Consider the following 26,484-nt stretch of genomic DNA (forward strand, 5'->3'; position numbering starts at 1 on the left):
GTTGCTAAGATCAGGTCAAGTTAACATATAGAAGTTTAATATCTATGACTATTTCAACTTATTTTGATCCTATTACTAGAAAAGATGCTGAGAATTTGAACAATACATGCTTAAAATAAAAGCAGAATGATTTTGCTGAAGGAACTACAAGGTGGGTGTGGTCAAGTTGTTGTAATTTTATGTGCTGTAGATATGTGCGTAGATAAGAGCTGAATATTTTAACTATTATAGTAAAAGCTAGCAGCATTGCAACTGGTTCTTGGTGTACACAGACAGCTCTGAGTTCCTCCAAAACTGTAAAAATCACCTTTTTTTTTTTTTTTTTCCTCCAAGATTTTATGGCATAAACAACCCCTATTTTATTTATACCAGAGTCTCAGGATCCTTCATGATAAATATAAGGACAGAGAAAAGGCTCAGGATCGTGCCCAGTGCGGGGCCAGGCCTTGGGGCCGCGCTCGGAGCGGTGTCAGTGCCGTGAGATGGTGCCCCCTGCCCGCCCCGGCCGGTGTCCCAGGGCGCTGAGCAGCCCCTCACCGGCGGTACCGGTACCGCCTGAACTGGAACCACAGCTGGAAGACGCCATTGGCAAACTGGCAGCGGAAGCCGTGGCGCTGGGAATACTCCCACTCCCCGCTGACAATCTTGAAGGCGATGTCCTCGTAGGGAGGCCCGGCGTGGAAGCGCAGGATGGCAAAGTCCCTGCTGTCCTGGCAGGCCTCCAGGAAGTACTCGGGCGTCGAGCTCTTGTCAATGAGGTTGGGGTAGAAGATGTTGAACTTATAGCCCTGCACGGTCTTGGGCGGGGGGTTGTCGCCGTCGTAGTGGGTCTGGTTGTACTTGTTCCACTGGAAGCCCGTGTGCACGCGGCTGAAGAAGCGGGGCTTGCGGGGCTGGAACTTGTCAGCCCACAGATAGGCCTCGCCTGTGAGCGGCATCTCCGCGCTGAGCTGCGCCTCGTCCGTGCCCGTGCCCTCCTTAGCCTCATGGAAGAAGATGTTGTGGGTGTTCTCAGCAGCATCACCTGTGACCTGGAGCTGCTGGCGCAGGAGCAGCAGCTGGTGCCTGTCCTCCTCGGCCTGCAGCACGTGGGCATTGCAGGGCAGCTCGTTGGGGCCCAGCAGCCGGGGGCTGTACTTGCCTGCATCGTAGCCATCCAGGCTCTGCTGGATCAGATCCTCCTCCATCAGCACAGCCTCCGCCTCTCCCTTGGCCTCTGTGTCCTGCTCTGGCTCTGAGGATGGCCCTGGCTGTGCCTCAAGACTTCCCTCAGGATCCAGCCTGTTGCTGGGGGAAGCTGGCTCCTGCTTGATGATGGGGAAGAGTGGTTCGCACTCCACACCCTGCTCTTGCTTCAGCTTGTAGAGCTTCTGACGCAGCATGTCCTGGTGCCGCTCCTGTAACCTGGCCCGAGCCATGTGAGCCTTTAGCTGCTGCAGAAGGCTCTCCCAGTACCCAATGTCCAGGTTGGGCCCTCCTGACTGGATCTTACTCTCGATGCCCTGGTACAGAGCTTGCAGCTGGTTGTAGGTCTTCCCCTTGAACACAGACTGCACATCTGAGCTGACCGAGGCATTGACACCATCATGACGCTCCCCTGGTCCTCCTTTGCTAGAGGCCTCCAGTTTGCAGAGCTTGGCTATCTCATCCTCTGTGATGATGGTCATGTCCCTCCAGAAGTCCATGTTCTTCCCTTTCTCCAGCTCCATGTACACCTGGATGTCTTCCACCAGGTCCTCCATGTCGGAGATGGTCAAGCCTTTTAGGAAGGTGTAGGGCTCTTGCATCTCCACAGCCAGGTCATCGTCCTCTGCGCTGATGTACTTGGCCAGAAGGTCAATGGGTTTCGCCCTCCCATCCCGAATCCGGATCCTAGACCGCAGCTTGGCCTGCTGCAAGTGGAAGTTGTCCTCCTGCTCTTCCCAGCTTTTGAAGTGCTCTGCCTCTTTCTCCCGCTGCAGCATCTCCAGCTCCTGCTCCCGCATGGCTTTTTCCCTCTCCCGCTCCAGACGCAGCTGCTTCATCTTCTGCAGCTCCAGGCGATTGTCCTCCTGGATTTGCTTGATCCTCTCCTTCAGGTCCTTCTCATCCAGATGGCTGATGCCTTTCTTTTCCAGTGCCTTGCTCCAGATGAATGTGCCCAGGAGGTTATTGTCCCCGAAAGGATTGTCAGTGTTGGTGTAGCCCATGTACTCCTCACCCCAGCCCATCTTCTCCCATTTCTTTCTCTCCTTGGCCTCCTTCTTGGCCAACCTTCGTGCTCGCTTCTCCTTGGGTGTCTCCAAGGCCTTCAGCAGAGCTGCCTGTTTCTTCTCTTCTTCCCTCAGGCTCAGCTGCTGTCCCAGCTTCTCTCGGGGATGTGGTGGGACGGGGAAGCTGATGGAGGACACAGAGGACTTGGATCCATCCCTCCTGTGGTGCCACTCCTGGCTCCGTGCTGCCACGTCCTGTCCACGCTCCAGGCTGGAGCCAGAGGAGCAGCCCCAGGACCATGAGCACTGTTTGCTCTGGTCCTTACAGTGCTGGTCCTGGCTGTGGCTTCTTTTCTTCGTTTTCCATTTCTGTCTCTCATTGGCAGAGTCTGAGCCCAAGCTTGGCTCCCAGCACCAGCCCCGACTCCAGCTCTTGCCCTGGCTGTGGTGTAGCTGCCTGCAGCTCCTGGACTGCAAGCAACCCTCATCCCAGTCCTGTTCCTTGTCCAGGTCCCTTTCCTGCTCCGAGTGGCTGCCTCTGGCTGGGCTGCACAGCCTGGAGCCCATTGGCAGCAGCAGTTCTGCCCTGGGGCTTTGCTGCTTGGGCCCTGCTCCACTGGCTGGTTCTTGTCTGTGCTTGTTTTGTGCTGTCTCACAGCTGGTCATAGCTATAGTCTTTTGCTACGTTGTCTTGGTTTGAAAAGACAGGTGTTTAATGAGGAAAGTAGGAGCCTCTTTCGAAATGGAAAATGTAAACCCTCTCCTTCTGAATTATTGTAATTTTGAAATTAAGGGGCTCTCAGGCAAAAATATGGGAGTAGGAATAATAGTTTTTGTTAGGAAAAAATTAAAATATAGTAATACAAAGTAACACTGACAGAGTCAGAATACAACCTGACACCCAGTTGGTCAGGGTGTTGGTAGCAGCCCCATTAAATGGTGGCTGCAGTGCTCCTGCAGTGACAGATGTGGTTCTCCTGGAACCTGTAGAAGGTTGTCATTTTCCTCTGAAGATCCAGTGGTGGTGTAGATGGGCCTGGTCTTCCTCTGGGAATCCAGTGGAGAAAACAGCCTCTGGGAATCCAGTGGGAAAAGGCTGGCTGTAGTGTTCCAAGTCTCAGATTATATCTAGGTAGGAATGCTTGGCTCCTCCCTCCGGGCAGAGCATCTCCCAATGGGATGGTGTAATTTTATCAGTCATGCAGTGGCACTCAATGGCCCATTAACAGAAGATATCTCCTGGAGATAAAGAAAATTGCCCCACCTGGTTTTAGCAGGTGGCCCAATTAACAGCAGATAACTGCCTCACTTCTAACAGATGCCAATAGAATCCACACCCCCAGCCACATCCTGCATTTGCAACCTAAGACATTTGTAAATTCAGTTTCTGAGTTTTGTCTCACTGCAGGCTGTGGCTCACAGCACACCTGACTGCAACACCAAGGCATTCATCCAGTGGTGTTTGGGTGGGGTTTTTTTACCATGTATTGTCCAAATTTACAGACCTTTGTCCAATCTGTCATGGGACTGAGAACTGCCAGAACCATTATTGCAAGCTCTACTTTAAATGCCCAAACTTACTATAATATGGAGTCAAATCGTTTACAAGCAAATGTGGCTTTTTGCCTACAGACCCATAGAACTGGGGTAATTTCAGCAAATTTTTTCCTTTCATGTATGATTTATAGATGATTTTATACAAATGAGTCAAATATGGTTTTTATCTTTTAAATGACTTTTACTTTAATAGTTACTAGCTAGCTAACTTTTTTTCTCCGAGAAGAATATCAGTGTTTCTCTTTTTCTGGCAATGTGCAGCTGATGGGATTGTAGCTTAATTCCCTGCCTTAAGGGGGGAAAAAGGGGGATCCCAGGGTGCAAAGTTCTGGCATGGGTAAAATGAATTCCTCACTGGGGATAGTCTGTAAGGCATATGTTCCCAAGTTGGTTAAATGTCTCAAATAACATCTCCCTTGCTATTTGATTCAGGGGAAACAGCCTTGGCTCTCTTTGCAGGGGCCCTGATGATGTGCGTCAGTGGGGAAATTTGAGGAGGTAAATGACCACAGTTCATCAGCAGCTCTTCTTTTACATCATGTTTCTGATCAGCAGGTATGCTTCTCTTGATGAGCTGCAAATGTGTACTTAATATTATATTAGCTATTAAATCCCAAAGTCAACAGTTCCCCTGGTAAGTTCAGAACATTTAAAACATTATTCTGTATTGAAAAAAAAAAAGAGCAGTTTTTTTTTTTTAGTGTAAAAGAAGCCTTATTAAAATATTTACAGATATTTTTATGATGCTGTATTGTTTTCCAAGAGCAGTGATCAACTGTGATGGATATGTTTGTCTGTTGTCATTCTCCACCCCCTGTAGCCTCCAATTCCTCTCCAAGAGGAGAAAGTGTTTCTCCTTTTCCAGGACCTGGAGAAGGCCCAGACTTTTAATGCTCTAAGTGTGCACTGGAGCCTGGGGACCTAAAGCAAATGTGGAGGCTATTGGGGCATTGTGGTCTCCTTGCAGTGGGGTGAAGGGGATTGTCATGTGAATATCTCATCTCCTGCCTGTGGAACACCAAGAGGAGAGACCCCTCGGTGCTTCCTGTAGGTGCCAGCCTGCTTAAACCCCTCAGCAGGAGAGAATGAGCACCTCTTTTTGTGTGCCACCATTCTCGTCCTCTCTGTCACTGCATAAGAGATTTGCAATAATAACCCTGCCAGGGCTGTTGACTGTTGGGTTTGTAACATCTGGATTTGGACTTTTATGAAGCTCAGCAGGCTTAACTCTTGAGTCCAGATAATGGACTGGTGTCCCCATGGTAGTGACATGAGCTTGCTGTGGAAATGATTGTGCACTTACAGTAGGGAATGAGGGGCCTGATCCCACTTGAACAGGGAGAAGCTTCCCTGTTGACCTCACTGTGGGGTGAATTAGGTTCCTGTCCTAGCTTACAATATAAAGGTGTATTCTATTCCCATTCTCAAGAGCTGTTGAAACCAGGAGGGGCATTGTTTTCTCCTTATCTCCTTTTAATGAGCCCACCAACACCTCGCCTCATGGCTCAGAGATAACTCCCTCTGGGAGCCATTTCTGTTTAATGGACCCACCCATGACTTACAGAATGATATCAACCCATTGTGAGATGCTGTGCCCAGGGGAGAGGAGCTAAGCATCCGCACCTGGATATAATCTGGGATTTGGGACAGAACAGGCAGCCCTTATCCACTGGTTTCCAGAGGCCAAGAGCTACCAGATCTTTTCTATGGGATCACCACTTCAACAAGACCATTTCCTCTGGCCTGCTGTCACCACCCTAACTAGCAGAGTGTCAGGTTGTATTCTGACTCTGTCAGTGGTTTTTCTTTTGTATTATTGCATGTATTTTGGGTTTTTTTCCCTTTTCCTAAAAAATTGTATTTCTGACTTGGAGTCTCTCATTGGTTTTGCTTTCAAACCAGAACAGCTCCCAAGTAAATGTCAGCTTTTCTGAAGCAGCAGTTAGCTGTTTTAGTGCTGCAGGAGGGATTAGTTATAAGCAAATGGTGTTTACCCCAGTTCCAGGCTGGCAAGTTCTTATATCCCTACAGGGATATGCGAGTGTGTGCTTACCAAATGAGTGTTGTGAGCAAGTGTAAAGATGCCAAGTTGTCAGACGGATCTTTGCTGCCTATGAGAAGGGTAAATGGTGAGCAGGAGAAAAATGGATGTGTACTTGTGTCTTGGGAATGTGCAAGCACTCAGTGAGCAGTTGTTGTGCTGTTGTGAGCACCCCAGGGCACTGCCCTGTGCTGTTGGATTTGATCATGGTGTGCAGCCTGAGTGGTGGGTTCTGACCCCCCAGCAGATGTTTAGAGGTCTGCCATAAACTTTATCAGGACCTTGGGTCCTTCTAGAAAGGAGGATGGTCCTGACAGTGCTGTTAAATCTGAGCTGGTATGTCCCATTGGTGAGTCTTGACTTCTGATGGGTTCTGAGAGGTTTCAAAGAGGTGCCAGGTTGTTTGGGCTCAGGTACAGCACTGCCTGCAGCGAGTCTGTAGTGTTCCTGTTCCAATGGGGTGTCACTGACCTCCTGGTTTGGTTTATTTAATAATGTAGAAGGGATATTTGTGGAGTTTTGAGCTTCTTTCTGACTTGGGTTATTTGTTGATTTTGGAAGCTGTAAACAATAAGCACGGGGTAAGAATCAGTACCTGGAACAGTGTTTGTGTGAAGGGAGAAAGGAAAAAGTATCAACTTCAGCCAGCTCTGTGCCACTGAACCATGTGGCTGCTCTGGGCCATGTGATTCAGGCCTCTAGAATCACCAGGTCTGTAGAAGTTGATTTTTTTTTTCCCCCTGGGTAAAAGGGATAAGAACAGGCTTTAATTACTGTCTGAAAATGTTTAAACTGGCATGAGAACATCTACTTTGGTGTTTGCAGCTGACTCTTCTCTCTGCCACCCCAGGCTGCTGCCCACCAGGGTTGTGTAAAAGCTGCTGAGCCAGAGGTGGGTTGCCATGTCTGAAAGACTGAGAAGTGATGGTCAGCCCTGCTTGTTTGTTTGACATCAGAGGCAGGAATAGATCCTTGGGAGGTTTTTTTGGTTTTTTTTTTTGGAAGCTGACCTGATGAGAAACTAATACTCAGTGGAAAGATCATTTAGCTAGGTAAAGTGGGAAGTTGCAAACCATATCAAGGAGTGTAAGAAGATAAAAATGCTTCCCAGGACACTTGTGCATTTGAGTGAAAGGAAATCACTGACTGATTAATTCTGTCTCAAGAGAGAAAAGGGGTTATTTCTAAGAATTTGGTAATGTGATAGAGTAATTGCATCTGTAAAATGGTACAGGAATGCTGTGTGTTAAGGTCTTTAAATTAAAAGATGATTATGTGATTCAGAGATTTTTATGAAGCTGTTACTTATAGGTTAGTTTAACTACTGACCCATTAGACTTTCTAATAAATACTCATTATTAGTTCTATAAATCAGTTAGTGGTTAAAACTAAGCAAGACACCAGAAAGTATGTTATTTCTAAACCTAGTAATATAGATTGAAAGGAAAAATTATTCTACTCCTCTCTGCAATTATCTTGCACTGGAGTTACTCCTCATCACAAATAAAATAACTCCTGACTTGTTAATGTGAAGGGAGTCAGGCAGTAGATTTAGGTCTGTAGTATCTCTGTGGGTGGTATATTTATAGTAAAGGGTGCAGAGTGGCAAATGCTGTTGTGTGATGGGTGGCATGAAGGTTCAGCTCATAACTCCCCCTTCATTAGAGTGAGGGAGAGCTATCTGAGCAATAAGTGATGCTTTGCCTCTCATTGCTGGCACGCTTGTAATGCATTTTGGGAGTTACAGGCTGGCAGACTGAGACTTGTCTGCAGTCAGATGATAAATACCATGCAGCCTCTGAGCTTGTGTGGAGCCTCCTTCCACTGATGCATTTTAATTCACCTCCCTGAGAGCCTCACAAAATAGGTCTGAATGAAAGGAACAATGAGAGAAGGTGAGTTCAAACAAGAATGCACTTGCAGCGTTTGCAGGCATGATAGTTTCTGCCATGTAAAGCAGCACTGAGTCTGATAGGGATTTTTGGAATAGTTTTCAGCCACCCTACAAATGCTGCAGGTTGGGCATTCCTCAGAGAGTCCTTATTCACCTTTCCCATGCATGTGTGCAGCTGCTGCCCCAAAGGTGGGTTTAGCACTGGTGAGAGGTGGTTTGACAGCTTTGAGGACATGTTAAATCCACAGCCAGGCATGAGCACCAGTGTTCTAGCTCAGTCCTGCCCTGCAGGGTGGCCTCCCATGGGACCAGGCTGCCACCAACTCTTGCTTGATCCCTGCCCTTGCCAGGGCCATGAGCAAAACTGCTAATGGGTACCACTTGTAAAGGCTTTTTTGGATGTGTGTCTCCAAGCCCTGGGCACCAGCTGCCCACAGCAGCTCCAGTGTAGCTGCTGAGGGGGAGGAATTGCTGCAGGGCTGAGCTGTGCTGCTGCCTCTGCTTTGGGGTGAAAGCTGTCAGTGCCAGCCCCTGAACATCCAGGCTCTTCTGGGCCACAACAACTGAACTAAACTGAGAAAGAAGTAAGAAAGCACTAAATTCTCTCCAGAGATTTACCCAGAGTCAAAGAGAAGCTCTGCTACTGCCTAACATCTGCTGAGATGCCTCTGAGGCTGTCTCATGCCTCCAAAGATGCTCTGTGCTGGGGACAGTAGCACCAGGGGCAGGTTTGTGGCAGAGGTGTGGATATCCAGTGTCTCAGGTGTCTGAAAAAATGTGTGAAGTAGGAGAGGGGTGATGGTGGGTGAGCAGGAAAAGATGAGGCAAATTAAAGGTAAAGAAATCCACCCCAGAGGTTGTGGTTTAAAGAGCCTCCTGTCTGCGCCTTTGATGCAAGGGAGATGAAGTACCCATGAGACAAGCAGCAATATTCTCTTGGGATTTTCCCCAAGTTCCTTCCCAGCTGGTTGACTTTTTCCTGTTCTAACAGTGTTCCTGGCAGCACAGAAAAATGCACAGGTCTATTTCCAAAGGTGATGCACCTCCTCAGGCCCATAGATTTGTGTATCCTGTGCTAGTGGCTATAAGCAGACCACACCTATTTTAAATACAGAAATGTGGGGATTTGTTTTCTGCTTGTTTGGGGTGTATTGCTTTTGCTCTGGATACCATTTTTAAACTTCAATTGTGCTCTGCTCTTGCTGAGGTAAGCTGGGCTTCCTTCATTCTGAAGAGGAAGGTACCTGAATGCCAAATACCCAGGAGAGATGAAGGGGAAGGGCAGAAATTTTGAATAAAGCTACTTAATTGGAGCTTGGAATGGAGCTTAAATGGGGGGAAAGAAACCCTTGCAGTTGACTTTTAATTCCATAATATTATTGACTTAAGAGCAAGATGAAAAGGCTTTACTATTCAAGGAGTTCTCTTTTCCATAGTTAATTTGCTCCATTCAACAATAGTCTGTCTTTGCATCCACCTTATTTAACAGAGGTCAAGTAAAGGGAGAAGTGCAGAAATAATTGAAATGCACTCCACTGAGGAATAACATGTGACTTTTTTTTTTCCCCCTGTTGCCAGACAGAGAGAAGTAATTGTTTGTTAGATCTAGGATTCGGCATATAAACATCGGGGGGGGGTGGTGGGGAAATCACATGGTTTTTTCAAATTTCCCATCTTTTATGCTTCCAGATCCTCTAGGCAATAGCAAAGAGAAGGAAAAAGTAGCAGGGTCATATTCCTGTGTTTCACCATCCAGGCATGTGGCTGAAGGTTTGATTTTGGCAGGAGCTGTTGACCTCTTCCCCTTTGCTTTTAGTTTGTCCCTGCTAGTCACAAAATCTAAAAAGGCAGCTGTTTTGTGCCTTCATTGCCTGCTGGTTATTGCTCAGCTCTAGTTTGCCTCGTTATATTTGCGATGAGGCATGTGTCACTGTCAGTACAGGGGTGACTGAGCTAAGATGAGCTTTTTGGTGTCTGTGCCAGAACAAGTCAGCACACCTTGAGCAGAAGGACATCTGGTTGGAAAGTACCTGTTTGCTGAAACATAAACTCCGTGTTGCATTGTGCTTTTGTAAGGATTTCTGACCATGGGGAGGTGGGCAGAGGGAGTACATGGACCAGAAATTCTGCCAGAGATGCTGGAGAAATGCTTAATGATTCAGATGAAATTAAATGTCGGAACTCTCTCCTGGTGTTGCCGAGAAGCAGATGCTCAGCAAAGGCTAAAGCAAGAATTCCCTTGAAAACCTTCCTTCTTTCTGCTCTGAGCCTTCCTGAGGCAGAAGTTGTTTCTGGGTCACTGTGTTTGAAAACCACTGGTGGATGGATTTATTTTTCTTCTACTTGTCCAGATTTTTCTTGAAATCCATTACAGGGAATATTTTGTGTGTTTCCTGTTTATGAGGCTATAGAACAAATAATTCTGATTTGGAGAGGTGTTGAAGGCCAGTGTTGCTTGGAGCTAGGGGATAATCCCAGCTGACTTTGACAAAGTTACTGGCAGGCTCAATATTTGGAAGATAAATAATCTCCTGAGTTGGAAGCACTGGGTTTTTATCCCCACCCCACTTGAGATGAATGAAGGATATGTTTACAGCAGCATCTTACCCCAAATACTACTGATAGGGATCTCTAAGAAGAAGATTTACTTACACAAATACTTTGTGTTTACACTACTGTGTTCCCAGATAGAGCATGTGAAGTCTGGGTAAGGCTTGGGTTCTTTCTTGTTCTAAATCCTTAAACCCACTCTCTGCATCAGTGACTTGTAGCTCTGCTATCCAGAAGACAATGTAGTTCAATGTATTCCTTTACCAGTATTATTCAGGAGGATTATGGTCTTGGTTTTGTCTTAATTTTGTCCAATTACTCCTTCAGAGACAATGTATAAGGAAAAGTGATTTATTCCTGCCTCTTATCTACAACACAGAGCATTTGACTTCCTCTGGGAGGCTGTTTTGCACTCCAATGGGTTTGTTATTGCAAGTCAGTAATTCCTTTTTTTCTTTTTTTTTTTCCCCCTCCCCATCACCCTCCACTAGAGCATTTTATTCTGATCCAGTTAGGTTTGTCCAAGTGTCAAGCTAGAAGAACTTAAAATAGTGATTCTTTTAGGTAACACTGGTGTAGGAGACAGGAGTTTGATTCCTATTTTCTAAATTGAGGGAACTTCCTTCAGGAAATAAACATAACACTTGTGTGACCAGCATGTCTCTGTTGTGATGGAGGAGGTTTTCCATAATTGGCTGGAACAATAATCTGCTGACCTTGGACCTTTGTGATCAGCCCTTACCAGCTGCTTCAATGGGAAAAAGCAGAGACCCTCTGGGTGGCTCTGAAGGAATGAACCTCCTCAGGAAAGCTCCTCTGATAGCTGGAGGTGGGCTCTGTGCTGAGATGTGAGGATCTAAACCCTTCTGTACTTAACAGGGTTTGCGTTAATTTTGCTTTCAGGTTGTTCTATCTTAGTTGCCACCTGCATTATTGTGCTCTGGAGGTGAATGTGCAACAGATTTTAGGTAGTCTGCCTTTTTCAGTCTCAGTGGATGGCCTCATTTGCAATTTGATGCTCTTTTCTTAGAAAGGCAACAAAACTAGACAGTTCTCTTATATCATTGTTTTTAAATGAGTTTTCCATTCTCCCACCTGACTTTGCATCTTGGCCTTTGACTTGACAATATTGGCAGTACTTTCCAAGGGTCTCCAGTGTCCCTGATGTAAAGATTTGGGTACTAAGCTAGTCTCCACGTGTTTAAAGTGCATTAGTGGAAGATGTAAATCCAGTCAGGGGTGGCTGTCCAGACCACAGTAAGCCGTTAATTAATCCCAGTCAATGTATGAGGTGGTTTTCTAAAAATGGGGAGGGCTTGCAACATATCCTGTAGGTCATTAAACATTCTCAGATTAAAGATGAGAATCTGTAGGGGAAAAGGGAGTGCTTGCTTTGGAACTGCTTCTTGGTAAATAACTGAAAGCACTTGAGGTAGGGATGAATGGCCCAGCTTGGACACCAGGAGCTGTGTCAGCAGCTGCTCTGGTAGTGCCAGTGAAGTCTGTGGTGTGGTTTTTCCTCCCAGGATTCAAGTGGGATGTTCTGCCTGTAGCAGTAAGGACCAGATCTCCTGGTGTGCCTCAGGGCTCTCTGCTTCCTTGCTGGGCAGGGTACATGTGCCTGTAGGGAACTGTGTTTCATGGGGAATATATTTTCTTATCTTCTGTGTACTGGCAAAGGGTCAAAAATGCTGTTAAGCAGAACTATACATATATTTGTGGATCTCTTAGAGCTGGGAGGAAAAGAGATGTTTGTATGTGCATGAGAGAGTGCTTAGGTGGCTTTAAAAATAGGTATTTTATTTCTTTGACTAATTCTAAGGGAAACTTGCTTTATTTCTGTCCCAACTCACCCTGGGGTGGCATATGCTTCATCTGTGATAATTTTGTTTTATTCCCCACCTTTACTGTTTCCCTACTAGTCCTGGCCACGAGGAACCCCAAATGCAGAGCTCTGTGTGAAACAGACCTAATGTAAAGGAGATTACATTACTGTTAAGTAAAAAGTCCAGGAATTCCAAGTCCTGCAGCGTGACCAACACAGTGTCAGCACGAGCGCTGCCAAAGCCACCCAGCGGTACCAGGGCTGGGAGGGGCTGCCTGCCAGAATCCATGCTGAGGAACACGTGAGCTGCTTGACTCCTGGTGCCTGAAACCTCTCTCTGTTCCTGGCCCTTCCTTCAGAGCTTGTGAGTCACCTCCCCTCTCCCCTGAGGAGAAGTTCTTTGGAAAACAGCATCCCAGGGCGCCGTGTTTGTTGACTTCCACAGACTTTAAGAACAATATCACTCCACGTACCTGCAGAGATATTTTCCTCTTAACTGCTGACTCTGTAGATTCTCCCTGGGTGTTCAAAGTCAGGCTGGTTTTCTTCTTATTGAGGTCTTGTTGAGCATGCAAACCCTCAGGACAAATGTAGGTTTTGGAGGTGGTGTGAATGTCTCTGTAGCGTGGTGCCCTCGCTGCTGTGGCACACATGGACTGCACAGCAGCAGCATCTGCCTCCACCACACCTGTGACAAGGACAAGGAGAGCTTTGCAGCCACCTTTTCCTGCAAGGTGAAGGTTGTCTGGACTGCTTGGAGGAGAGGATTAGCCATGATGATGGGCAAACAGAAAGGAAGGGCAGGGTCACCCCCTCTGTGTTTCCAGCTTGCTTTGCCCCTTCCCAGTAAAACAGGGACTTGGCCAGGAGGCAGTTTTGGAGTTGAAAGGCTCTGTGCCAACTCTTAGCCTGAGACTGAGAACTCCTGATGTGAATTCAAGTTCTCTGAGAATTGTAATGAAGGGTCAGACATATTTGAGTTTTTCTCCCTCTATCCACTCGGGGTTTTTTTCCCCCTTTAAGGTAGCAAAAGCCCCCAAGGCTGTGCTTCCTCCATCCCTAAACTCTTGGTGAGAATGTTTGTGAAGTGCCTGCTGCTCCCTAAACCCTTGGGAAGGATGTCTGCCTAGTGCCTGGTGCTCCCTGCATACCAGGGGCTGTGAAGTTGCCTTGCTCCCATAGCAACCAGTGATGTTATCAACACAGGGGCAAGCAGATATGGGAAGTGCTGTGTGGCCTCTCTCTAACCCAGGAAAGGGTCAGCAGCTCTGCCATCTCTCACCCAGTTCCCCTGCTGTACTGGGACTGGTTTGAGCCCTAGCAGTGTGGTCTTGCTTGGAGCTTATCCACAGACTTTATGGATGTGTACACTAGCAGTCTGTTAGAGTTGTCCGTGTTTTATGTCCTTTGTTTTATGTCTTTTGTGCTTGCCTGAAATGCTGATGGTGCTCAGGAGCATTTTGTGTAATAACCACCAAGAGAGTATTGAAAACATCCCCCTGTGTGGGGGAAAATAGAGAATTTGAGAGTGTGTTTCCCAGAGAAAAGATAATTTATATGTGCGTGCCAGTACTCTCTGCAGCTAAATAGCGTCTCGGTCTGATTCACCAGTATATTAAAGCTGTTCTTTAGCACTCTCAGAGTGCAAAATGGCTTTATAGCAGATCAAGTAATCACTGGAGAGTATCTCCTGGTGTTGGAGGACCTTATGCCTGGGATGGTTGTCATGGTAGCTCCAGCTGTCAGCCTCAGACATAAACTCAGTGAGAGCCCCAGCATCAGTTTCTTCTAGGATCACCTTCTTCTTGGGGTTTTCATGTTGTTTCGGGCCCATAAGTTAACCTGACTTTCAGTAGGGACAGATACAGAACTCAAGTAGACTCTGTAATCAAAAATCTTGCTTAAAAAACATGGAGGTTTTCTAATTTTTAATTTCTTGGGGTTTTTTTGTGTGGAAGGATCCTTGAATGAATTGTAGAATTGGGTTAGTTGTTTTAAATTTACTGCATAAGTTTCCATTTTAAATTGCAATAGCTAATCATTAAAACTAAATTATCACTCCAGGTTTGAAAGCAATTTAGTTGTATGTATATTTTCACTTCTCTAAATGTGTGTGTACTTATTTTTATATAGAGAAGTATTAATTTTCATAATGACTGTTAGAAGTCTGAGAGCAATTCTGGTGAGGGGGATTAAATTTGATTTGCAGGCTTGAGCTCAGTCAGTACTGCATGGAAACAGAGCCCAGGTGCTCCTCTTCATTTTGCTCTGCTTCAACAACATTGCTGCTTTTAACTATGAATTCTTAAATACATTGTCTAGTTAATGTGAGTAACATTCCTTGTACAGAGTGAGTTCACATCGTGCAAAGCAGTCAGAGGCAATGTGGAACAGGTCACGGCATGGCTGAGACCATTGCAATATTGGAAGACTGAAGAGTCTTGATGTGCATCTCACATGTAGCAGAAGATCCACTGTGGAGGGCTTTTTATTTCTTTTAACCAGCAGTATAAGGAATTTTATTCCTATAACTTGGCATTTTTTCCCCAGACTGCACACCACAGGCATTCCCACCCCCATATAAATCCAGCAGACTATCACTTAGAATACTGTTTATTAGTTTCTAAAATCAGTCAGTAACAGCATCCTCCTGCTCATAAAGTTCAGTAAATGACTCTTTTTAGACAGAAAAGATCTTAAATTTTGACTGGGATGCATGACTGAAAAAGGTTTAGTAAATTAAAATCTGTGACAAGCACCAATGCTTTATTTTTAACTGAGAGAAAATTGTTCTTGTAGATGCTTTTCACCATGCCTTAATTTTGAGCTCTGCAATATTTATTGGCTATGACATTGAGGAATAATCCTACCTTCCACTTTGCCTGTGTTTTTAAATGCAAGGATGAGGGTGGTGTGTGAGCAGCACAGTTATTACAGCCAGCTCCTCCAGGAGAGGTAACGGTGTGTGGTCCTCTGGCTCAAACCATTAATTCAAGGTACAGCCTGGTGCATGCTCTGCAGCCATCACGTGTGCCTGCTGGGATACACAGCCAGGAGTGGCTTCACCCAGCAGGATCAGGCTTTGGGCTGGGTTGGCTGCTGCTGCAACCCCCCCAGGCTGCTTACCTTTTCTCAAACACACCTGTCATTTGATTTGAAGTGCCTTTTTTATGCCTGTTTTGTGGTTTTGGTTTTTTTTTCCTTTCTCAGGACTTCAGACAAAAGGAAATCTCAGTATTTTTATTGCTCTGGATATTGACATTTGTCGTTTTTATTTTGACTTACCTTGGTGGTAAGACAGTCCCCAAAACAGTAGAACAACCAGCAAAAATATTTCTAACCTCTAGAAAGCAACATTCATAGGATATCCAGCCTTTTCTCTTTCTGGGGGAAAGCTGACTTTCCCAAACATCACTCAGTGCTTTTTCTCTCCCCTGCTCCTAAAAGTCCTGAGTAAATACTGGTTTGACTGCATGCTAAATCTCTCACTATACTTTAATTCACTTGAAGCTTCATTTACTGTTTTAATACAAGCCTAGGCCCTACTGGCACCAAGAGTTCCTTGGTGTTTTTAGCGTGATTTCTACTCATACAATGACTGGTCATGTCCTGTCATCTTGAAGCCACCAATTCTGCCATTCTTGTCTTATATGAGGAGCAGGAATGAGAGTTGAGGAGACAGAAGAGAGTTTAAACCATCTGCTGTGGCCCCTGGGGACACCCAGGAGCTTGCATGGCTCAAAGAGCAATTTCAGAGCTGATTGACCTCTACTTCCCCAGTGTGCCTGTGGCTCTTTGGAAGCAGTTAAATCATCGGGTAATTTATTCATCTACAGTCCCCTTGACACCTCTTTTCACCATTCCATCTGTTTTCTGGTGGGTAGAGAGGAGAAAAGTGATGTGGTGGGACTGTAGGACAGTTGAGAATAGGACCCATTTTATTTACACCTCCAAAAGTGCAGCTGAGAGAAGCTGAACTTGATGCTGGATTTGTTTCTGGAGCTGCTGGACTGGTGTTCCTTGAATTTGTTGCTGCAGCTCCAGCTCTGGATTTGGCTTTGTAGCTTTCCAGGCAGTGCTTTTTCCCCTAGTTGAAGCAAACCCCAAGTTTCTAGTGCTCACAATGGCAATCCTGACTGCCCAAACCTTCAGATTCTAGCCCTGTTAAATCAGAAGAATTCAACATCTGAAGATTATTTCCCACCTGGTTTTGTCAGCTGATGCTTTGCTTTTTTGAGGTCAAGCGTTCTTGTATGCAGACAGAGCCTGGAGTTGTTACCCAGGTTCTCTACTGTTTCTTGAGTCACCATCTAATTACACTAATTAGCACAGGACAGCACTGACAGAACCAGGCAGAGATACCACAGGGAAACGGGTTAATGTGGCCATGATTTAGTGGTGGCCTTGGAAGTGTTTGGTTGATGGCTGGCCTCAATGGTCTTGGAGGTCTTTTCCAACCTAAGCACTTCCAGGATTCTGTAAGAAATCTACTCTGACCCAAGGATTTCTGAGGTGTAATCTTTAACCAATTGGGAGGGAAAGGCAAAGCCTGGCCTACCTCCTTTCCTTAATATTATCTTCTTAAACCTGACATTTACTTCATTCATCATAACTGCACAGGCTGAGTAATAAATTAAGCTTGTTTTAACTGCCAGCACATTAATAAGATTATTTACTTGTATGCCTACATGAAGAAAAGTTAGCAGAACTAGCGTAAGTTTTTTTTTTGTGCATTGAGTTGTACCTGGACTGAGTATTATGGGTTTGGTTAGTCCTATAAAAAGGAATTTTCCAGTTATCTATGTATCCACACACTTAGAGTTGGAAAAAAGCCTTAAAATTAATAATTACCAGCTCAAATATTTGTAGCAGGCAAACATCCCAGGCAACTCCTCCAGCAGTATTGCTGACTGGAATTGAAAAATGCGTTCTTAGGTTGCCATTTACCTCCCAAGGACTTGCCTGGGACTGTTCCTCCCTTCCCTGACACTTGTTTGCAGTCTACCTCTGCATCCTATCCCTGGATGGCATTTGTACCTGCAGAACAAATTCCCTGGCTGATATGAGGCTTGCTTTATTGTCACCTGCCTTCTTTTCCTTAATTTCCTTTGGCATTGCCCTTAATCTAGAAGAAATCTTCAAGGCTGGCAGTTGCTCTTGAAAAATGAAAGATGAAAATGTTGTTGACACAATTAATGCTCAGTGTGTTGCTTTACTACCAGCACAAATCACTAAGCTGCTCAAATCTTGTGTTGGTGGGAAAACACGCTGGATAAAGAAGAAGGAAAAGTGAAATCAATTTTACATGTGTAAAAGTTGCACGAGTTTTAATGAAAATGTAGTAGTAATACTGTTTAACTAGGAGCTGTATCAGGAGGATTCAATTGCTGAAATAAAGTATTTCTGATAAAATGCATGCAGTGTTAAGGGAAATCCAAAGGAACATGTCCGTGTGTTAGTCCTTAAATGCTTTTCAGGCTCGTTTTTAATGAGACTTTTGTCATGGCTAATGTAGAGAAATTTGGAGCCACTTCTTCCCTCTTATCAAGCTGTGGGCCTGAAATTTGCCAGCTGAGGTGTGGCTCATCATATAATAAATGCTGGCACTTGATTTCCACTCTGATAATTTTACAGCCTGCTTTGTTTGACAAGTGTCTCGTGTGTTTGTTTTGTTATTGCAGCTTCACGAGCTACAAATGAGGCTACGTGCTGACCAAGTCATGCTGAAACAAGAACGAGGGGAGAACCAGTGCTTGGATCAGCAAGTTGCCAGTCTGTCAGCTGAGTTTATGGCTCTGCAGAAAAGGGTAAGATCGATAGAGGGATAATAGAGGCTGCTGGAGTGCTTGAGCCTTGGGAGCAGGTTCAGCCATGGATTTTTATGCAGTTGAGGTTTTGCATGGGCACGTTGTCCTCTGCATGCCTCAGATCATAATTCACTGTGTGAGTAATGTTGCAATGCTGTTTGCTTGGAGATATTATGAAAAGATAACCTGGTGTTCTCAGTCACACGTGGCTCTGGAAAGCTTCCAAATGCAACACTGCTGTGACTGCCTCGCTTTGCTGGACCCAGAATAACCCATGGGGGACTTGGGGGAACTACTGTGGGTTTGGGATTTTTTTTCCTTTTAAAAGGACTTGAAATCTGATATAGTTACATGCTTTAAAGGGAGATTATTGAGCAGTTATTTAAAATGTGGGAGGTGCTTGACCTTTTCATGGCTGGAGAAGGCAAAAGGCTTTTGTTGGAGGCAATAAGACATTCCCTGCTCTTTATGATTACTGCTCCAGTAAGTTTCATTCTGGTAGATTTTATGCATGAATAGAATAATACATTTTTTGGTTCACTATAAATCTACACAAACAGTGTGCCTAACTTTTCAGTAGTTGCACATGGATGCCTATAGTTTTTGTACCTCTTGACACAGATGAGCTACAAAACGTCTGAGACCTGGCTGTGGTTGCATTAAGTGTCAGTAATTATCCCTCACCTCCCAAAAAAGACTGGTTTTGGTTGGATTAGTGCATGGATAGGGCATGCTGCGTGTGGAATCCTCAGTGGAATGGTCCATAAGAATGAAATGTTGCTCAGTTTAGATTCAGTTCAGGGTTCTTCTGTGACTCTGTCCTTGAGGATCCACTGATGACTGCAAGTGAAGGTTGGGCTTAACTCCATATGCTGGACCTGGGGTCAGGATGCAGGACTGGGCCAAGCAGCAAGAGGCTGTGAATTCTGCTATGCTGTGCCTCTGGAGACACAGCACCAATAGCAGTTAGAGTCAAATGCTCAATATTGAATTTTTCAGTGCACAGAGGAAGAGCCAAAGGCTGCTCTTCTGTTCAGCAATCTAAACTCATTATACTCCTGCAGCTTGTGTGGCTTGTGTCAAACATTCATGTAGACTCTGAAACAAAGAACTATTTTCCAGGGTTTTTTTTAGAGTAGTACATGCTAGGGAAGGTAGAGGTGCTGGTGGGAAATCTTGACTGCATGTGGTCTTAATATTTAACTCCTAAAACATGTGGACCAAGCATTGGAAGCAGGAGGAGTCAGCTTGGGTCAAGTATGTAACTGTCTGTATTAAAAGGCCAGGACTGATTTAATCCTAAATTTCCTTGCCAAAAAGTTAAGAATCAAGCTGTACTTAGATGGCTGTTTTTCTTCTTCCTGTAACCAATGCAGCTGGAACAACCTATTCTAATTTAAAATTCCTGGAGCTTTCTCTATCTTCTGATTAGTCATTGGAATGATAAATGTGGCAAGTCATTTCACAGACACCTGTTGTAGTGTAAGAGGAATAATTTCATTCTCTGTGGGGTTTTCCCTTTGTCTGCAGAGGGGGCTTAAATGCTCAGAGGGTTCAAGGAGATGTTTGTCCTTGGTGTCTGTGGTCTGGTGAGGATATCCTCTGGAGGAGGTAGCCGAGGATGTCGTCCTCCTTGTTTAGATGTGTAAAATGCTTAAAGCAAGGTTGTGCAAAACCTGCCTTCTGTTTAAAAGTGGGTTAAAACCCTACTGAACGCAATTTAAAGGACACCTTTTATCTTGGTCCAGACAAGATCAAAGCCAAATTACATTAGTATTTGTGGAACAAATGAGGTTATGTTTGTCTCTTTGGAGGCAATAATGGAACTGAAAAACAGCTTTTGAGCTTATTGGACTAACATTTTCTGCTCAGGGTATTGAGTCCCACATGAATAGTGCTGTGCTGCACATACTGGAATTTTGTAGAGTAAGGCAGAAATAAAGAGGGTGATCATTAAACATCTTTATTTTAAACTAAGATGCATCTGGCAATCCAGAAAAACGTAGTCAGGTAAATGGCAAAAGGGCCATTCCTTAACAATTTCCTTGACCTTGGTGTAAGCTTATTGCACACCTGTTTGTTAAATCATAAAAAAATCCTCCTTCATCAAAAATGCCTGAATTACTTCCAGTACCTAAAAATGTTTGTGTGCTTTTTAAAAATGCATTTTCAGTAATAACGTGATGTTTGCACAGTCATAGGGTTTTGGCTGCCTGTGTTTACAAGCACAGCCCTGTAGCAGTAAGGCTGCACACTCAGTTCAGGGCAAGCTGCACTCTGGATCCCATCAAGCCTGATGTCATTATGTTTGTTGCATAGCTGGGAAATGGGACCTCCACTACTGAGAAATGCTTAAATGTTCCAACTAGAGTAGGTCAGAGTGCAGAAGAACAATCTGAGCTCCCTCCATCCTGAGGGTGATGCTGAGGCACACCTGCTTCCTGGGTTTTTGCTAGCAACCCCAGAAATAACAGGTAGATCTCTGCACTGCTCAGCCTGGGTGGTGTAGCAGCTTACTAAAAGACAGATGTGCTAATCAAAGGGTGATGCAGAGGCTATTGGGGAAAATATCAAGACAAAGAACTAATTTCCACTAGTTTTCTGTGTGGGGCCTTCAACTTAAAGGATGAATGTTCAGAGAACTGTGGTGCCAGTAGCATTTGCAAATGTGTGTGCTTGGTGTTTTCAAGGATGGTTCTGCTCACCTTTGGTAGGGAATATTGTTTTCCTGCAAGTAAAGCAGTACTTTGTCTCAGGAGCTGCTGTTTGATTGTACAAACGTGGAATGGTTTGGGTTGGAAGGGACCTAAAAGATCATCCAATTCTAACCCCCTGCCATGTGCAGGGACACCTCCCACTATCCCAGCTTGCTCAGAGCCACATCCAACCTGGCCTTGGACACTGCCAGGGATCCAGGGGCAGCCACAGCTTCTCTGGCACCCTGTGCCAGGGCCTCAGCACCCTCACAGGGAACAATTCCTTCCTCATCTCCAATCTGAACCTCCTCTCTGTCACTGTGAAGCCATTGCCCCTTGTCCTGTCACTCCAGGCCCTTGTCAAGAGTCTCTCTCCATCTTTCCTGTGGGCTCCCTTCAGGCACTGCAAGGGCACAATGAGATCACCCCAAAGCCTTCTCCTCTCCAGGCTGAACAATCCCAATTCTCTCAGCTCCCAATTCTCTCTTCTTCTCAATCTTTCCTCACAGCAGAGGTGTATGAAGAACAGACACAGAAGCAGTTTCTTGTGGAAGGACAGCAAATCTCAATTTCAAAGTTCTTCAAATGCAGACTTTAAAAAATATCTGCCTGGCAAACACTGTTCCACTCTCAGAAACACCCCCCAGAGACTTTGTGGTCAGACAGCGGCACCTCTGCTGTAATCTTTCCATTTGCAGGAGAGATTAGAAACAACTTTATTCTTGCTCTGCAAATCTGCAAATTCCTGCTTCCAGGGGCATCCAGCAGCAAGGAAAGGAAGTGGATCCTGAGAAATCCATCTGGGCCTTGTCCTGGAGCCTGTGGGTGTTGGTGAGTTTTGGCTTAGGAGATGAGGAGCCACCTCCCTGGGGGATGTTTGTTAACATGGCAAGAAAAGAGCTGCAAGAAAGATGCAGTGTGCAGGGAGAAGGGCTCTGGGGCTCTTAGGTAATGTCTGTTTAAGGCAAAATAAGAGACTTGTAGGAGACTTGACGAACTGCACTGACAAGTTTTTCCAGTGATTAGAGAATTTTTAGCTAAATTCTACTGTGAAGAGTAAGCTCATAAAAAGAGGGAGTGAGATTTGCCCAGATAGTTTCAAAAGTTAACTTTGAGTCTTCAGATTGCATCTTAAATTGATTCAGTAAGTGATATAACCTCATGCTTCAGATTCTCTTAAAATAATATTTTCAACTCTGAGAAGCAATAGATTGCTAAAATAATTAAATCTAAATGATGTTTTAGCAAATATAAAATGGAATCAAGGAAAATAATTTTACGAAGCAGTGCTTAGAGCAGAACTGCCCAAACAATCCCGGAACAACTTAAAAAGCAAGGGGAAGAATGTTCTAAGTCAGCATAGCAGAAGTTAGATTATTTTTGAGTTAGGATAAAGACTGTTCTCATGGGTAAAGGACTGTGCTAGGTTGGAATACTGTACAGTGTGTGGTGAAACAACCCAAAGATGCTCTGATGTCACGGTGTGCTCCATCACCTGGGTCAGTTTTTGGCTAAAGATGTGTTGTAGGCATCACAGAAGGTGCGTGTATTTTGATGTATGGCAAGAAAGCCCATCAGCTCTCTGGAATGGATTTCTTCTTCCTCTAGATTTTGCCTCTGGAGGCAACCACATTTTATACAGTTCTGGCAAAAACACAAGGCTTCTAAAGCAAAAGACAGTTTATATGGTTTAATCTAAGTATTGAAATAATAACTTGGGTGTTTGTAGCTGGGAAAAGTTTGGGGTTTTTTTAACTGGAGTTTCATCTCCTTTGTAGCTGGGGAATTTTTTAACAGGCATTTTGCCTCCTTACTTAATGAAGAAGCATGAAATCCCAGTAAAACTTCTGAAACGATTCTGACTCCGTAAAGTCGGGGAAATACAAAAGCAGCTTTTCTCAGGGTATCCTGTTACCCTAATCAGCCAGAAGGGGACTGGGCATTTCATGAGTAAAAGCAGGTTGTAAGACTTAAATCCCAGGCTGGTTTTGGATCTTTGTTTCTATTGTAGCTGAGCTCATTTGACCTTACTAAATATAAGCTAATATAGGTGGTGCTAAAACTTTTCTGGGCGTGTTTGTGATGTTTGGAAGTTTATTTGCTCTTAAATTTGTATTTTGGAGTCTGAAGTCAAACAGTTGCCACAAACTTTCCTTTAGGACATGGACACTTGGTAGGCCTTATCTGCACTGCTCTGGTGGGCTTGCTGTGTGTGAGATCTCTCTGCTGCTCTGTATTTTTTCCCTGCCCTAGGTTTGGTTCTTGGTGGCAGAGAGCCACAGTTGCTTTGTGGTCTGACAGCTCCATGTATGTGAGAAGTTGATGTCTGATGTGAATTTTGGTGAATTGTCTCTGTACACTTTCACTCTTCTGTGGCACCATTCTGCATGTGTATTTCTACATACTCTGGCAAAGCCTGTGTGAGCCCCATAGAGCAGCAGAGTCACCCTAATGAGACCAAAGGTGCTGGCAGCTCCTGCAGGCTCTGCCAGAGGCATTGGCTGCCCCCAGGTTCGCATTTGATGTGAACAGACCTGCACCAGGATGAGGATGGGGGGCAAAGCAGGCTCACAGTTGCACCAGAGTTCCCAGGAGCAGATGGAAAAAGCAGTGGCACCCCCAAGAGAAGCTCCTCTTCAGGGGTGCCCAGGGCTTTACCAAGGAATAATCTCTTCTTTGATGACTGTCCTGGTGATTTTAGACAGGCAAGCCACTGGCAGACAGTGAAGTCAACATGGAGCTGGCTTGTGAGCAGTGGAATGCACAGAGAAGCCACTTGGCAAGAATAGGTGCACAGCCATTGCTGGTGGTTTTGTCATGGTGGTGTAGATGCAGTTAAGAAATGATTTGCAATTGCTTTGTTCAATTTGGCACACTGTAACTTAGGTGCTACCTCTTGGCTTTTCAAGGTGAGCTTCTACCCCATCTCATCTGACCTTTCCTGAATGCTAAACTGTCTCCAAAAATTATTACTAGTGTGCCATAACTACATCAGCTTCTTAATTATTGTTATAGGCAGATTTGCCCACCCTATCAAACACTTGCAAGGATGTTCTGGCCCCCTCTCCAGGGCTGTGATATTATATATTCATAATGACAAAGCAGGAGCAAGCCTCAGATGCAGATGTTCTCCTGTATCTTAGCAGGACTGCTTCCTGTACCTGCCACTCCAAATAAAGACCAGGCTTAAATGATGCTCTAGGAATGAGGCACAGCAGCAAGGAAACCTGCAGCATAAAACTCTGAGTAGCTGGCAGAACAAGTGAAGTGCACAGCACGTGTCCTGTGTGTCATGGGATGACAAATGCAATCCTCTTCGGGACTAAACAAGAGGATGCATGTCATGGAAATGCAGTGGCTGTGTCTTCTTGTAGGGTTCTTTTTCCAGCAGCAAAATGCATTTTAGCCTGAGTTACAAAAATTCTTTTTTTTTTTTTTTGTGCTGATTTGCTTCTAAGTTATGCTTAGGAACAGAGTTCTTCTGCTGTGATTGCAGTGAGTGGTAGAAATGGCACATCACTGGTGTGAGATGCTGCAGCGTGCTAAGAAGTGATGCAGGATAGACCTCACAGGAGTGTTTGGATTGCAGGGCAAGTCAATACATCCATCTGTGTTGATAGGAATTCTGCTGGTGAAGAACTAAAAATTCCACGGGCCTAACTTTACCTTGTGAAAATTCAGCAGCTTGACCTCTTTGTGGCTTGCATGTTGGTCTTAATGGCAGACAGAAATGCTTGGATGGAATATTGGAACCATTCTGAATTAATAAACAAATCTTTCAGGAAGGGATTAGACCACAACCTCAGGAATACCATTTTTATGTGTTTCTTTCCTCTGCAGAGGCTGTTGGTGTAGCCTTGACTTCCTTTATCTGCTAAAGAGTTGAGCTAATTTGTTGCAGTTCAAGACCAAAAAGTCTCTCTGTTCCTCTGCTCTTCTCTCTCTGGACAAGAGAGATGAGAAGACAGCTTGGGGGAAGCTTGGTTACACCCTGCTTCTTGATCAGGGCATTGGTGAAAGCCTTTATGAAAGGAGGTAATGATTTTTATCTCTTTTGGAGTGGATGGGAAAAAGAAGACAAATCACTGAGATTCTGCTAAGCCACAAGCAATGGACAAGGCAGGAGTTTCTTCCATTTGTCTTTTTGAGCAATGATATGAATGAAGCAAGAAGTCAGTAGCTTCTTCAGCAATGCTCTGCCAATTCCTGTCCACACACCCCCACCTCTGCTGCCTAATATCATTTGTATTTCCCATACTTCTGCTTTGAGCGATGTCTCAATGAGCTGCTCAGAGCTGAAGAGCTTCATTTTCAAATGGTCTGCTCCATGGGTGGCCTTATCTGGCTCTGCCAGCCCCCAGAATATGTGACACCCATTGTTGCAGCTGTGACCTTTTTCCTCAGCTGACCAGTGTCACTGTGATTGCTATTTCTGCCTGACTAAGGGATTTGGATTTTAAAATAATATCATGAGAGGAATCCCAGTTAGCTAAATGCATTTCATTGACACTGATTTTCTGGGACTGGGCATGTGGTGATAAATTTGCCATGGAAGTTGCTCTTGGGTTAGTGGAGCCCATGAGACATTGCTGTGTGCACGCTCCCAGCACCTCCTGCTCCTTTTTGTATTGGAGGGCAAATTTTAGGGGATGTACAAAGAGTGATGAGACCTGCCAGGAATTTTTTAATAAAGTTTTTTGGCAAAAGATGGGGTCCTGTCAAGAAATGTTTTTTGTTAGCAGCACATTACCTTGAGGCTGCTGACAGCATTTCCACTTCCAGAACTGATGGAGAGTGTTCAATTTAGTGAAAAATCTGATTTTTCTGATGAATTAGAAGTGTCTGCCTGCACGTACATGCACATGCATGTTCTTGTGTGTAAAAGCTGCATTTCCCAGCTGTAATGAATGCAGTTCTTGTCTGTTTGGTTGTGTGGAATCCTTTTTAGTGATACCTGTACTCTCCCTCTTCTATAACAAAATCTGTAGTCCTGAGAAGGGCGCATGAAGAAATGCAGGTTTATATTTCTAGGATACTGGTCAAAATGCTCCTTCTTACAAAACTTCTGACTTCAAGTCATCCAGTGGCAGTGCTTGTTGCTGAGAAAGATGAGCTCAAATAAGAGAGGGGAGATCAACATCAGTTGGAAAGCAATATTTGTGATACTGTTGGGGGGTTTGTCGTATGATTTCTGAATTCCGTGGCTGCCAAATGTTTTAAAGTGCTTTTCATTAATTTATAAAGCATCACCTTCTACTACGAAGAACTGACCGAGTAAGAATCAGGAACTTCAAATCAGAGACTTCTTCTTGGAAGGGAAATATTTACCTGGAGTTGGAATGATTGTGGCTACTCCAGTCCTGGGATTTGTTAGCCCTGGTGTGCTCCAGCTCCTTTGGAATACGCTATTCTCACCTTTATTTGTGCTGAGTAAGGTGTTTTAATCTCAGCAAGGTTTGCTGCTGCAGACCTTGCATGACAATTACAGAATTAAGCTCCCTCTCTAGCATGCACATACTCAAGGATATTCTGCCTTTGGGTTGAATAATTGCTCACTTTAAATGTTATATATGCATTTGTGGTGAGTGTATACATATGGGGGTGGGAGGGAAGAATGGGCAGGCAAAAGATGTAATTATTCAACTGAAGCCTTAGCCTTGCATTATAAATATGGATCATGACTTAAGGAGCCCGAGGACATAATGTATTCATCTTCTGCTTGAATATCTACTTTTAATCATAAATTTGCCTGAAAGTCCTCCCGAAAGATGTGCACTGACATTTAAGATCCTTGTGACGTGCGCACTATCCATGTGCAGAGGCAGTGGGCTCTTGCAGCAAAGGGGCTGAGAGAGGAGCAGGGGATGCTGAGTTGGAACAAGGCCAGTCTCCCTTTTCCAAAGAGGAAAACTTTCTGTGTAC

At 44.8% G+C, this 26,484-nt stretch overlaps 1 protein-coding gene across 1 annotated transcript; it reads right to left on the bottom strand.

Annotated features, from left to right (window-relative positions):
• Nucleotides 1–533: 533 nt before the first annotated feature.
• LOC311153526 (splicing factor Cactin-like) lies at nt 534–2,858 on the bottom strand (the record flags this gene model as incomplete). Its single annotated transcript, XM_084205457.1, has 1 exon — nt 534–2,858. The coding sequence occupies one exon, from the start codon at nt 2,856–2,858 to the stop codon at nt 534–536; it is 2,325 nt and encodes a 774-aa protein (XP_084061583.1).
• Nucleotides 2,859–26,484: the final 23,626 nt, after the last annotated feature.

This window comes from Fringilla coelebs (genome assembly GCF_963513975.1).
Source record: "Fringilla coelebs genome assembly, chromosome: 5".
Classification (NCBI taxonomy): domain Eukaryota; kingdom Metazoa; phylum Chordata; class Aves; order Passeriformes; family Fringillidae; genus Fringilla; species Fringilla coelebs.